This window comes from Pseudonaja textilis, chromosome 5 (assembly GCF_049901715.1).
Source record: "Pseudonaja textilis isolate UNSWEBS1 chromosome 5, rPseTex1.2, whole genome shotgun sequence".
Classification (NCBI taxonomy): Eukaryota; Metazoa; Chordata; class Lepidosauria; order Squamata; family Elapidae; genus Pseudonaja; species Pseudonaja textilis.
Window position 1 is genome coordinate 46,076,603 of NC_141994.1, and position 14,933 is coordinate 46,091,535.

A 14,933-nucleotide genomic window follows, 5' to 3' on the forward strand; every position below is an offset into this window, starting at 1 on the left:
TTATTTTACCGTTTAAAATAACCTTAATACTAATATATTAGAGAAATGAGAGGATAAATATTTTTGGAAATTAGCCTGAGTAAATTACATTTAGGAATAACCTGTTCTAGGAATTTGTTGAATAAATTGGAAATAGTAATTCTATTTGCAATTGCAATTCTAGTTCTACATTGTTGTAATTTACTTTGAATGATTTAGTGCAATAGCATGCCATCTTCTAGCATTGTTGCTTAGATTTCCAAGACATCCGTTCATATTTGGATCTTTAAATGATAAGAGTAGATGAAAGGATATATATTTTGTATTTAAGACTGCAGTTTATTAATGAGGCAGGCTTCTGCAAAGTTTCCATTCAAATGCACTTGTATATTAAGATCAGCCTTCAGAAGATTGCATTTATATGCAAGGCAGTGGGAAGTTATCATAAACCCATTTATAGTTTTTGTGTCTAATGCAGGGTTGTTTTTACCAATTCTACCCCATCAGGCGTAAACTATGCTGTTCTCACTTTTCCTAAATTTTAACCTACAAACTGTCCCTTTGCCATTAGAGAAAAATGGAAAATAAGGTTTCTGTGATGCTAATGTGACTTCATTAAAGGTGAACGGTAAGGTCTTAGTTTTGATTTGAGATTCTAATACAGAAGCAGCAGCTGGTGGTTATTTCTGATGAAATAACTTAGGTAAAGGTTGAGACCTCTTACAGGGGGTCCAAGCATTTTATTAAGTTATTTGTAGTAATGGAATCTAAATTAAATGATTGATTCATTATATTTGTTCTTATTATACCAATTAATGCCAAAAATGACTACTAGATTTACAGTGTGAAGGGGGTTAATTCAATTCACATAGTACTAAAAAATGCTGTTAGCGATAGATCGATTTTCCTAAACATTTGCAACAAGAGCGAAGCGCACTGCCCGGCACTTCGCGAGTTAACTAGAAACCGACGTTGGGGAAGTAGTTCCGGCCCACCCTCCCTCTCCTCCCCTTCCTTGTCCTTTGCAAGTCGCCTCACCATGGGTGTGGAAGAGAATATCCTTGCGCAGGGTTGCTAAGGGTGAAACTTTTCATTTACTTTGCTCACTTTGGGCCAGGGAGAGGGTGGCTTCAGGTTTCCCGCGGAGGGAGGAAAGAAAGGAAAGAAAGAAAAGAAGGGCGCTCTCCAATCAATATCCTCTCACCCCACTTCTGATTTGGCCTATAGAGGGGGGAGAAGTTATCGAAATAGCATGCGTACAGTATAAAAATATATATCGAATATACCACATCAGCGCTTTGTGAAAAAGAAACTCCCTAAAATATCTGGAAAGAAAAAGAAGCCACCAAAACCACCTTTCCTGGTGCTGAGGAAAAAAAAAGAAAAAGGAAAAAAAAGTAAGTAAATGCTTATGGCTAGACAGGGAAAGGGGTGGGCATAATAGAAGAGTATTCCCTATAGTCATACCATTTACATTTCTGTTTGAAGAATGCCTTTTTCACCAAGTTTGCCACCTCGACAGCCTTGCTTTTTCTCCGCTGCTCCTTTATTAAAGGGCTATTTCATCGGGGCCTCTTTCAGAAGCCGCCGCTCTTCCAAGTCGGGTTCTGAGAAGTCATATCGGGGTTCCTTCTCCGCCCGTTCCCCCACCCCACCCCCGGTTCCCTAGGGGAGAAAAGCTCTGCCTTTACAAGAAAACCTTCCCTTCTAGTAATATTGTTTCCCTTAGAACCAGCAACATTGCTGATATTACAGTATTAGTTGGAAGGGCGAGGAAGTCTGAAAACCATTTGGCTTGAACGACTGAAAAGACTCCAGTTCACCATTTTGTCTTCGTTCATTTTATTGGAATCGTGACCCGACTATTAAAAAAATCCCTATAAAACAAGATTTTGGTTCAAAGAGAAAATACTGCGAACGAGCCTGTATTTTTCGCTTTTTCTTTTAAGGATATGAAAATGGTAGTGAAGATCAAATAATGGAGGAGGTGGAGCGAAGGGGGCACAATGGAAAGTCGGGGGATAGAGCTAAGGAGTTTATTTAGTTCCATTTAGCTTAATCCGGATCAATGGCCAGCGCGGCTTTGTCTAAAAAGTGGTTCCATCCCTTTCATACTCGAATTTTCTCTCCCCGCCGCCTCCTTATGATTTCGTATGTCACAAACACAGACGGGAGATGGGGATGGGGGAATTAGGGTTCCCCACCTCTGTCCCAAGGTTTAAGAGAGGTAAGCTCCTTTCCCAAGGAAAAAAAAAAGGCTGGACTGTGAGCCGGAGAGGCTCAGTCAAACGAAGTCGCTGTAGTCGTTCCCGCAGCAATACTTTCTGGGCATCAAAAACGCACTTTCCGGTTTCCATCGATTCCGTTCGTGAGGTAAATTAGACTCGGCATTTTCCTTTGGGCCACAAAGAGATTCTGGGGCCTAATCAGCGCCTTGGACGCCGCGCAACGCTGGTATTATTTGTTTTCTCCCAAAAGAGAGAAGCGGGGATGACCCTTTCAGCCCCGAAGGGAGTTAGAGGTAGTCAGTCGGTTGAGCAGATTGGCTTTTAAAGAAAATGCGGCCAGCCTTCCGAAAGGAGTTGGGCTGCCCTGGGTTTCTTCCAGGCAGGCGGTAAAAGGTCAGGTCTCAATAACCTTCACTCGGGCACGGACTTTTTTTTTTTTCTGTCTTCGGAAGGCTTTGAAGGTGTATTTATGCGATTCCCCTTAAGAGGGATTAGGGCCACAAGTGTATCTCGACACTTGCATGAGCGAAACGGAAGCCTCCGCGAGAGGGCCGGCAAAATAGCTCCCTTGCTCTGTGGTAAAAACGGCAAAGTGGCTTCTCTGCTCCCAAGGAAGGCTACATCTCGAGACTTGCTCTGCCTCCGCATGCAAAAGCTTGGAGGGGTGGGGTTTTAGGAAAAGGGTCCATCCTGGGGGTTACTTCCAAAGAGGGAGGATTGCGCTGGGGCTTGGGCCTCCAGCAAAGGAGGAATTGAAAGGGTAGAGTTGGGGGGAGTAGGAGCTGCTGTGCTTTGCCAAAGTGCCTGAGATTTCCTCAGCCGGCCTCCCTCCTGCTCCATATGCCTTTCCGCACACGAGAGAAGAAATCGGCGATTGTAGCTGAAATGCGAATATGGCAAGGGGGTTGTAATTGAGCAATAGAGCGCAAAGGGCGCATGCGCCATGGAAAATTTTACACGGCTTAGCTGAGCAGGCGCTCGCCTGGGCCAGCTTTGGCGCAAAGCAAATGGAGAAGGGTAGTTAAAAGACAAAGTAGGTCACTTACTCGGGCGTTCCATTTTGTAACAGATGCTGAATTCATGAGGTAGTACGGCTTCGGAGACACCCGAATTGGGAGGAGGCCAAGAAACTGTTCGCAGAGGTAGGGTCATTAGGGAGGCTTCATCAGCGAATGTTGGCAACTGCGCTTAAGGGGGGGAGGGGGAGGGGCAGGCAAGCCGGCCGAGACGTTTCCGGGGGGAGGGGGAGGAGGTCCCTCCGGAGAAAAACAGTACAGCAACTTCGCACGTGTGCGGAGGCTTGGGAACGAGGCAACGGATTTTGGCAGAAGAAATACTAGATTGGGCAGTTGTGGTTCCAGAACGTTTCTAGGATTCGCCTCTCTGTTCTTCATTAGTCTTTAAAGCAGAGAACTTGGGCTTCTATAAACAGCGGATTGGTGTGAGGAGTCGGTTGAACCAAGGCTCCTGTTCTGTTGAGATGTCTCCTACAAGCATATTTTTTAATTGGTCAATGTGGCTTTTATTTTTTAAAGTACTTACGATCATCAGCCTAACAAGCTACTCAAGATAATTAAGAATATTTTTTAAAAAGTTGTCTAATATTCTGTTGAGTAAAAAGGTATTTTACTCAATACTCTCTGACTGGGCAACTATACTGTCTTCCCAAAGAAATAACTATAGTTTAACTGTTTATATGCAAAATCATTGAGTAATATGGAGATTGTTATTTAATTGGTTGTCTCATGGAAATAATTGTTATATGCAGAATAAACTGCAATTATATTTTATATTCTAAAGATGATTGGCTATTCTGAAATAATTTTAATTTTATTATTAAAATTTATTATTATTTTATTAAGTTCTATAGAAAAAAAACCCAGATTTAATTCTGTTATCAGTCTCTGAAGTTGTCTCACTTGTTTCCAAATTAACAATCTTAAGGATTAAGGAATTCTAATGAATGCAAGTTATCTTTGCTAATAATTAAAGCTGTGGCATTATTTTTCAGGTGGTCTTTTTCAAAAATTGCTGTACCAAATTTGGACGGTTCTTTTATATTTAGTGATTTTTTCTGATTCTATAATTTGAATATACTAAAATATCCACAATATTGTGAAGGGTCCTTTAAAAATATTTCTTGGTACTGATGCTGAGCACGTTCTATTCAAGAAAAATTCAAAGCAAAATATAACATCCTTGAATAGAAACATAATGCCAAGTAACTTGGGCTGATTTGACTTGCTGCCTTTCTGTTACTTGATCTAATTACTATTAATAGATCATTGTGTAGGTTATTATTTATTTCTTGGGTTTCAAGACCAGATTAAAACAACAGCGAGCAGTTTACAATTTTTAAAATAATATTTTTTAAAAAACGCACATAACATTTATGTATATGTTAGAACAAAATGGATTTCTTTAGATCCAAATGTTGCTGTTCTCATTACATTTATTTGGCAGTAAGCCCCTTTGAATCTGGAGGGACTTAAGCCTAATTATTCAGAAGTGAGCTCAAGGTGATTTGCTGCCTGCCCTTGAAAAAGTGGCAAAGAAGAAGAGTATTTTCTGAATAACATTTTTCTTTTTGTATGTTTCTTTAGGATGATTGGCAGGATATTCTTTAGTCATAAATTATGGTATGCATGTTATAGACCATAGCCTTGTGGCCCCAAAATTAAAAAAAAAAATTCACAGTCATAAGTTACTTTCCTAAATGTTCTAGTTTCTCAAAACAATAATTCACAAGACACAGATACAAACCATTTTGTATACTTGAGCTGATGTGTTAGTTGGTTGCCTCCCAATTTAAATAGGCATTTTCCAATAGCTTTGGTACAGCTTATCATAGTTGCTCCTGGAGTACAAACTCTAAGGTCTTAGATTCTTCTATCAGAAATAATTTTATGGCTATCCCCATTCAGATGGAATTATTTCAGAAGAAGCTCCTGTTTTAATTTGCGATAATATGGGTAATCCTCAATTTACAACTATCTGTTTAGTGACTGTTTGAAGTTACAACACCACTAAAAAAGCTGATCTATAAGCATTTTTCATACTTACATACATTGTAGCATCCTATGGTTACATGATCAAAATTTGCTTGGCAACTAGTATGTATGTATGAGGGTTGCAGTGTCCCGGATCATGTGATCACCATTTGCAACCTTCCATCAAGCAAAGTCAGTGGGAAAGCCAGATTCACTTAACAAGCATTTTACTAACTTTATAACTGTAATGATTCTCTTAACAACTGTGGCAAGGAAGGGCAAAATTCATTTAACAACTGTCTTGCTTAACAATGGAAATTTTGGGCTCAATTGTAGTCATAGGTCCAGGACTACCTATATGCTTGAAGAATAGATTTTTTTAAATTCTTGTATATATGCTCCCATTTACATTTTGATGCAAAGCTCTGCTTCATATTTTAAGAGATTTGCTGGGTTAAAACAAAGACCTGTTTTCTCTAATATCTTAATTTCCCACAATGACTTAACTAGATACCTATGGAAAGTCCACAAACAGGACATGAGGGCGGTCCTCTTCTCATTGGTTCACAGCAGCGGTATGATCAGAGGTATGCTTCATGTTAACCTGGAGATAGCAAATAACCTCAATTTAATAGCCATTTATCATTTATTCTTCATAAATTTATTCCCTTTGGCAATCTCTTAGTATTAATTTTTTTAATTATTGGAAGAGGAGGATTTATTGCCCATCTTTCTATCTCTTTCCAACAAATGTACAATTCCCATACCTATCAGCTCCTTAAATACCAGAAGGTCAAGATGAAGGAATGACACTGGAGCATGCATTTTTATCTAATTTTCACAAATTGAACTGACATTTGAAGGATGCTGTCTCAGATTACTGTTTTGTGGGAAATTCCATAGTTTAATTACTGTAAGAGATGATGGTTTATTAAATACATCACCTTATGTCCTTTTGCCACACAAGTTAATATGCTTTCAAGGATTGGTACACAAATGCAGTTGCAATTAGAAATGGCAGATATGTTGGCACAGATGTCTAAGAATGAGATTGAAAAAAGACAATTTTTCTTCCTGGTCCTCAATGGAATGCTGTTCTAGTCCCAGGTTTCCAGTGGGCTTCTAATTTATCAGAAGAAATATTTGCCATAAATCACCATATTTGTTAGTGCCTTATTGAAATTCAACTTTAGTATTCATTTTTTGAATATTTTATGGACCTAAAGCAGGCTGTTGACGAAGGTGCCAATTTAAAACTGGATCTGTTACATTGCAGGTAAATTGATGATGCACATACAATCCTAAATTTAAATAATCATAAATCTTTTCTAGGCACTTAAGAGTATTTATTATTGCATAGAGTAAAACAATATGGATTGAAGTATTGAGAGACAACAGCAAATCATTTGGTAGTGTAACCCCCCTAAAAGAGGAGAAGTTTGGTTAAGAATTTTTTAAAGTAGTCTGCATGCCATACAGAAACCTTTAAAAGCATCATTAGATATTTGCATCTTTAAAAATGACAGTTTAATTGGACATTCCAGTAAGTACTTGTTAATTTCTCTCCAATACTATTTTTTGTTCATATGAAATGATGCTAATGAAATAATGTTTCAAATATTTAATTGTTTGCTATTAGAACAACAGGGATGGAGGCATCACAATTTGCGTCTCAGTTTTATCTCCTTAAATGTATTGAACTGCTATAGCTAGTAGCTTAAAATGAAATTTAAATGTAACTTCGACTGTTACATTTAGTATCAGAAATTCAGAAGGTAGGTCTATCAACACATCAACATACCATAAATTGGGAGCTTGTGGTAAATGTGCTTATTTACACCGCTCAAAAAAATAAAGGGAACACAAAAATAAGACATCCTAGATCTGAATGAATGAAATATTCTTATTAAATACTTTGTTCGTTACATAGTTGAATGTGCTGACAACAAAATCACACAAAAATTATCAATGGAAATCAAATTGAACAACCCATGGAGGTCTGGATTTGGAGTTACACTCAAAATTAAAGTGGAGAAAAACACTACAGGCTGATCCAACTTTGATGTCATGTCCTTAAAACAGGTCAAAATGAAGCTCAGTAGTGTGTGTGGCCTCCACGTGCCTGTATGACCTCCCTACAACGCCTGGGCATGCTCCTGATGAGGTGGCGGATGGTGGTCTGAGGGATCTCTTCCCACACCTGGACTAAAGCATCCCCAAACTCCTGGACAGTCTGGTGCAACGTGGCATTGGTGCATGGAGTGAGACATAATGTCCCAGATGTGCTCAATTGGATTCAGGTCTGGGGAACAGGCGGGCCAGTCCATAGCATCAATGCCTTCATCTTACAGGAACTGCTGACACATTCCAGCCACATGAGGTCCAGCATTGTCTTGCATTAGGAGGAACCCAGGGCCAACTGCACTAGCATATGGTCTTACAAGTGGTCTGAGGATCTCATCTCAGTACCTCATGACAATCAGGCTACCATTGGCGAGCACATGGAGGGCTGTGCGGCCCCCTAAAGAAATGCCACCCCACCATTACTGACCCACTGCCAAACCGGTCATGCTGGAGGATGTTGCAGGCAGCAGAACATTCTCCACGGCGTCTCCAAACCCTGTCACATCTGTCACGTGTTCAGTGTGAACCTGCTTTCATCTGTGAAGAGCACAGGGCACCAGTGGCGAATTTACCAATCTTGGTGTTCTTTGGCAAATGCCAAACATCCTGCATAGTGTTGGGCTGTAAGCACAACGCCCACCTGTGGACGTCAGGCCCTCATACCACCCTCATGGAGTCTGTTTCTGACCGTTTGAGCAGCCACATGCACATTTGTGGCCCGCTGGAGGTCATTTTGCAGGGCTCTGGCAGTGCTCCTCTTGTCCCTCCCTCCTTGCACAAAGGCGGAGGTAGCGGTCCTGATGCTGGGTTGTTGCCCTCCTACGGCCTCCTCCACGTCTCCTGATGTACTGGCCTGTCTCCTGGTAGCGCCTCCATGCTCTGGACAGTACGTTGACAGACACAGCAAACCTTGCCACAGCTCGCATTGATGTGCCATCCTGGATGAGCTGTACTACCTGAGCCACTTGTGTGGGTTGTAGACTCCGTCTCATGCTGCCACTAGAATGAAAGCACCGCCAGCATTCAAAAGTGACCAAACCATCAGCCAGAAAGCATAGGAACTGAGAAGTGGTCTGTGGTCACCACCTGCAGAACCACTCCTTTATTGGGGATGTCTTGCTAACTGCCTCTGCTTTCCACCTGTTGTCTATTCCATTTGCACAACAGCATGTGAAATTGATTGTCAATCAGTGTTGCTACCTAAGTGGACAGTTTGATTTCACAGAAGTGTGATTGACTTGGAGTTGCATAGTGTTGTTTAAGTGTTCCCTTTATTTTTTTGAGCAGTGTATATCATTTGTATCTGTACAGAACATACTGTTCCAATGTTAAATACCGTGAGTGTCTGAAGATACCAAGTTGATAGATAGACAGACGAGTGGGGAGCGCAGTGTGTCGGTGTAATCATTTGGTGTTGTGACATACAAGTTTAATGTTTAGATCGATTGATGCGGTCATTGGGTGTCATGTGACACAAGTTTAATGTTTTATTGTTGTTATAAAACAAAAATGTTTCCATGCTATTTTGAAGAAAAAGAAATTGGGTAACAACTTTACAAAATGAAATTAAGCAGTTCAGAATTTATATTTCTTATTTCCCTAACTGCTCATCTCTTAGACAAGCTCAGGGCAGTGTACAATGTAATAAATAAACGCAGACCAAATATAGCATGTATATAGACTAAGATACATATTTTTTGGAAGCAATAATAGTACTCAGATCCAGATTGAGTTATTTATTTATAAGATTTATATGGCCGCCCATTCACTCTTAATGACTCTGGGCGGTTTACAAATAACAGTGATTACATGACTAGAGCTATAGTTTTCAGATCAGGAGAAACAGTATTCCCAATTCTTTTCTGTGCAAATCAGCTCTTACCTGGAAAACTTGCATTTAGTTTTTGAAGCTGCATTTTAAGAAGTACACAGATAAACTGGAATGTGTTCAAATGAAGTAAAACAATACAATTAATGTGGAAAACGAGTCATCAAAATTATGACACAGGTTTAGCCAGTGGATCATAGATTTGAATTAAATCACTTAAAAATGCTCTTTTCAGTATAGTAACATTATATATCCACACATGCATATGTAAATATATAATTTGCATCTATATAATGTGCAGGCACTATAAAGCTTTACTGAGTATAATGTGCTATGTTAAAAGACATGACAATATTGTACATTATAATCAGCACATTTTATTCTTTTCCAGATACCCTGGCTTTCAAAATCTCAGATAAATAACACTTGGCACATGAGAAAAAGTAACCTGAATTTTTTTATTAATTTTGGAGACAGCCCAATAGAAAAAAGAAATGTAGTGCCAGTTTATACACTCAAGACAGTAATGCCTATTTTCTGATTTCTAAATCACTTTTATGTCCCAGTTCACAAAATCCATAAAATTATTTAAACAAAGTTGTATATTTTGATTGAAAAATCAATTTCTTAATATCATGATATCATTCTTAATATAATATCAATATAATATCATGTATGAACTTGAAATCCCATGTAAGAACCATAACAATAGCTCTGAAATTACATACCATTTAAGACATAGCAATTGCTTTAGCTAATTTTTGAATGGTTTTAAAACGGAACTATTGCTCTAATAATATTAAATATACCATACTTAGTCCTTTTCTTCCTTTTCTCTTTTTCCAGGATTGTTTGGCGCCAAAATCCATTTATGGTTGTATCCTTTGTCTATTTTTAATATACTGCCCTAATTTGCTTGCTGTAAAGGGAGTATGCATCTGGAGATCAAAGTTGCTCTGAACTTCATCATCTCATATCTGTACAACAAGCTTCCACGGAGGCGAGCTGACCTGTTTGGTGAAGAGCTAGAGAGGCTGCTGAAAAAGAAATATGAAGGTCACTGGTATCCAGAGAAACCTCTGAAAGGTTCTGGCTACCGTTGTGTTCACATTGGAGAAACTGTAGACCCCGTAGTGGAAATGGCAGCCAAGCGGAGTGGACTTGCTGTAGAGGATGTGCGAGCCAATGTCCCTGAAGAACTCAGCGTTTGGATTGATCCCTTTGAGGTCTCTTACCAAATTGGTGAGAAAGGGTCAGTCAAGGTCCTTTATCTAGATGACAGCGAGGGCTGCAGTGCAGCGGAGTTGGACAAGGAGATCAAGAGCAGTTTCAATCCTGATGCACAAGTGTTTGTACCTATTGGAAGCCAGGACAATTCCTTGTCTAATTCTCCATCACCATCTTTTGGTCAGTCACCTAGCCCTACATTCATCCCACGATCTGCTCAACCAATTACTTTTACCACTGCTACATTTGCTGCCACAAAGTTTGGCTCAACTAAGATGAAGAAAGGTGGAGGAGCTGGAGCAAGCACCAATGGTACAGGGGTTCCACAGCAGCCACAACGTTTGGTCCGTTCACCCACCAATAGCTTGCTGAAGCACAAAGGCCTTTCCCTGTCTATGCATTCTCTGAACTTCATCGGGGGCAGCCCAGCCCCTCAGTCTCAACTCTCTCCCAATGCCAAGGAGTTTGTTTACAATGGTGGATCACCAGGAGCCAGCAGCCTCTTCTTCGATAGTGCAGCCACTGAAAACCAGGCTGGTGCCATTCCTCCGGCATCACAATTCAGCGCCAGTAGTGGCAGCAGCTTTGACATGGCTCAGGTTTTTGGTGGAAGCACCAACAGCCTTTTTCTGGAGAAGACACCCTTTGTGGAAGGACTCAGCTACAATCTGAATGCCATGCAGTATCCCAATCAGTCGTTCCAGCCAGTGGTTTTGGCCAACTGACCATCCTATGAGTATTCTGGGGAAAACCACTTCCAAAAAAAAAAAAAAAATCCTGAGAGAAAATAATTAAGAAATATTTGAAATCTTATAAATATAACTTCTTGGAAAGAGATGAACCTTAACTTGTTGTGTCATGCCAGGGAGCGCTGCTGAAGCACTGATTCTTTTTAAAACTTGTATTCTGTGCTCTTTCCTACCTATTGTATGTTCAATGAAAGAGGCTATCCTTGGCCCAGCAGTGGTTGGAACCAGAGTTACTTTATTTAATCTCCCATGCTGCTTATTGAAACTGGTCCTCAAATATGCTTGCTGTAAGGATGGCCTTGTTCAGGTGCTGTCATGTTCTTCATACCCAGATGTCTTGAATTTTCTCTGTTTTTCAGGTGGCCTAGGGTAGGGATGGGGAATGATTAAATACCTCTGGTTGTGTAACATCTCAAGCAGTTCCCAGGGAGACTTTTGGTTTGTTTTCATACATACATACATACACGTGTGTGTGTGTGTGTGTGTGTGTGTGTATGAGAGACATAGATGGTGGGTTAAATTAGTTAAATTTCTTAGAACTCTCCGATTTTATAATCCTAGAGCAGAAAACAAAGTTTCTCTTATGCTAACTGGTGATGACAGGGTTTTGTAGTGAAAATATTATTTCCCTGGAAATTCTTCTTATCTAGAGGATAATGTGACATCTGGGACAGTATTTTGCCTCATGCTTCCTATAAGCCTCTTTTCTTCTCTAGTCTTAAAAGCTAGATTGTGGTGGTTTTAGGGAAGTTCAGTCCTGTTTGCTAATAATATGACAAATAGAACTCTTATGAAAATTCTTCTGACCTGCAAAAAAGAATTATCCTTGTATATTGCACTCATTCAAGAGTAAAGGTGAATGTTGTTTTTTTTGGTGTTTGTGCCTGAGCAACATCTGTTGATGTTTCTCTGGGTTAATCAGTTGGAAATTTTGCCAGGTTCTATGCTCTTCTGATTAGTAGCTGATCATTTAGTTACTAGTTCTCATGGAAAACATGGTTCTCCTACTTTCAAATATTATAAGCACTACTTTTGACAGGGATGAAGGAGTTATTGTGTAGGCAATTCTCTGAAGGAATGGTTAGAGAGTTTGCACTTTGAATTTCACATCTCCTAGGACTTTTGACCAAAAATGTTACATTTTTCATTAGAAAGGAATCAGGTATTCTTGTATAGAAGAGTACCTCACATACCTGTTCCAGCTTGAAGTTGTTCCATCTTAAGGCTCTGCATCAGGGATGAAGTGGGCTTGCCATAGAATATCCAAGTGATTTGAATGTGAAGAAAACGTTCACTGATAGAAATATAAAGTCTGTCATTATTGTTGGTGAGCTAGCAATCCCAATCCGTATTTCTCCTTTTTTCAACGGGAGAGGATGGCAGGAAGAAATAGACGATAGTGGCCTTCTAATGTTGGTTTTTTTGCAAACTAATTGACAGAATTTGCCTTAGATAGGAAACCTTCCCCATCTATGCCTTATGGAATGATTATGAGTCCCAGAATTTACCTGGCTATGGTAATAAGCAATCTTTTTAAGGAGTTAAATGAGTGAGCAGTGAAGATAGGAAGAGGAAACTGGCTGTGGAATCCTATTTAGGCAGTTTTACATCCTCCATTTTATGCTCTCTTCTATAGCTCAGTTTGGGTTGTATTAAATCTTGCTTCTGCAATTTCTCTGGCAAAGTCTTGTCAAATGAATAAGCTAAAATATGTTCTTCTAGAGCTTGACTTTTTAAGTTTCCCTTCCCCCACTCCCTCAACCTAAATTAAGGGTTCCTTGCTAGAATATATATGAGCCTTAACTTCCAGATGCACCTATCTTCCAGAGAAGGGTAACTATTTTTAATGTGTTCAGTATCATGGGTGTAGTTATGGGAAATGTTTCCTACCTAGGCACATTGTGGGATATGTAGGATATTTTAATATTCCCCTAAAGTGAGACCTTTCTTTGTTTCCTCCCCGTTCATGGGATGAGGAAAGAAGACACTAAAAGTATATTGAGCACTCTGCCTGTTTTCTGATGCACTTAGTGGATGAAGAGGGAAAGTACACAGAAATGGAAAGGCAAAACTGCATAGGGCTGAAACTTAAAACCTGAACAAGACTGACAAACTGTTCAGCTTTCCCCTTGTTCATGCTTTCCCCTTAAAGCACCACTGCCACCCACTTGCCCCTGTGGAGTGTATTGTAATGTAGACTGCCTAGTTATTACACTGGACTTGAACCACATCTTCCTCCCTGATAGAGACTATCCACCCAGCCTAATCTCCTCTGTTAATTTATTCCTGTAGCAGAGAAAGATGCATACCCTTCTAAGGCTTAGAATAATAGGGAGGAAGTCTCACTTAGCACCTGCAATTTGCGATGTTTGACACTGCTTTATTATACCTATTGCTTTTGGGAAAGAAGTCTACATGCACAAGGAAGAAGGGGGAAGGGACCAACCTCTATTTCTAAAGGAACACTTAATGAACACATAACTGTGCTTCAGAAGCATTTCCAGTGCTGACAACAATAAAACTCACGGCCTCTTTTTTGGTCTTGTCTCAAGAGTTAGATGTTTGGCTTCAATTTTACTTTTAAGACCTGCACTAATTTACCTGGTTTCATAGGAAGAAAAAAGAATTTTTTTTTATTTTTATTTTTATGGGTTTGTGTTAATTTTTTGTTGTCTGTTTATATTGAATAATTTGCTACATTTGTAAAATGTAAGAGGTATATATAATATATGTATATTTCTAACGTACAAAATGAAACTTTTCTTTTCAAAATTTTTTCTTAGAGGAGAGAAAAATATTTTTTCAGGAAAATTTTAAAAAAGTAGTGAAAGCTCCTTTTTCCCTTGCTTCCCTCCTTCCTGACCCTTTTTGAAGAGTGAATCAACAACATGTGATCTAAAGTGGACAGATGAACACAAAGAGGACATAATTATGTATGTTTTTTAATGCAGAGGTCCATGCTGTTCTTGTTCGTCTCTTTGGTTTTCTTGTTTTTGTTTTGTTTTTTACAGGCAGAGGGCCATTGAGTAGGGATTCAGAGGGGGTGGGGTTCTTTTTTTCTCTAGCAAAGAAGGAATACAATCAGCGTTTTGTATTCAGAATGTTGTGCAATATTTTGGAACAGGACATTGGCATGTCTAAAGATATAGTTAAAACAACAAAGGTTGATCAAATCTGTACAGTTTCTATTGTTCCAGATTTTTTTAAGTTTGTATTAAAAGCATGATACATAATAGCTTCTTGTCCTGTTGTTTGTACAAGCACATAATGTTTAAGGATGAAGAACAAAACTTTCTTTTTGGATTTGAAAATAGACATGATTCCACATAGTACTGTGGTATACAGGATTGCGGAAAGCCTGGAGGAAAAAAAATTGGCTCTTTCTCTGGGATGTTCCCCAGAATAAATGAGGTCTAGTTTTAATATCCCCAAATTGGGCTTGTTTCTGTTAATTAGGATAAAATCAATAAGTCTGAAGTAAAACTAATTTATGACAATTTAAAGTTTTACAATTGCATAGTTTATAAAAGGTCGTCAAAACGTATACATAACCTATATTTGTCTCAAATATGTCTTTTTTAACAGCAACGCTTTGTTTATATGCAACTACGCTCCACCAAGTTCAGCAGAGTAAAAATTCACACTTTGTGTGTTTTCATGTGATCTTTTATAAAGAGTTCATTATGTTGTTGAAAGCTTTGTTCTCTGGACCAGATTTTCTTTTTTAAGATTTCTCCACTTAACATTGTGGTACTTTTACTTGCCACATTAAAACTATCCTGTTACGAGAGTAGAATGAAAACCTTAA

At 39.1% G+C, this 14,933-nt stretch overlaps 1 protein-coding gene across 6 annotated transcripts; it reads left to right on the forward strand.

The window, feature by feature from the left end:
* The first annotated feature begins 1,048 nt into the window (after window positions 1-1,048).
* Window positions 1,049-14,360, forward strand: TOB2 (transducer of ERBB2, 2). 6 transcript variants are annotated; one of them, XM_087934739.1, is made up of 3 exons: window positions 1,071-1,376; window positions 5,708-5,784; window positions 9,996-14,360. In XM_087934739.1, the coding sequence occupies exon 3, from the start codon at window positions 10,082-10,084 to the stop codon at window positions 11,099-11,101; it is 1,020 nt and encodes a 339-aa protein (XP_087790865.1). In that variant the 5' UTR covers window positions 1,071-1,376; window positions 5,708-5,784; window positions 9,996-10,081; the 3' UTR covers window positions 11,102-14,360. The 6 variants fall into 6 exon arrangements, with proteins under 6 accessions (XP_087790862.1, XP_087790865.1, XP_087790863.1 ...); XM_087934738.1 differs by lacking the exon at window positions 5,708-5,784 and adding an exon at window positions 3,277-3,349 and having other exon boundaries at window positions 1,103-1,380; XM_026697049.2 differs by lacking the exon at window positions 1,071-1,376 and adding an exon at window positions 3,282-3,349.
* The last annotated feature ends 573 nt before the right edge of the window (window positions 14,361-14,933 follow it).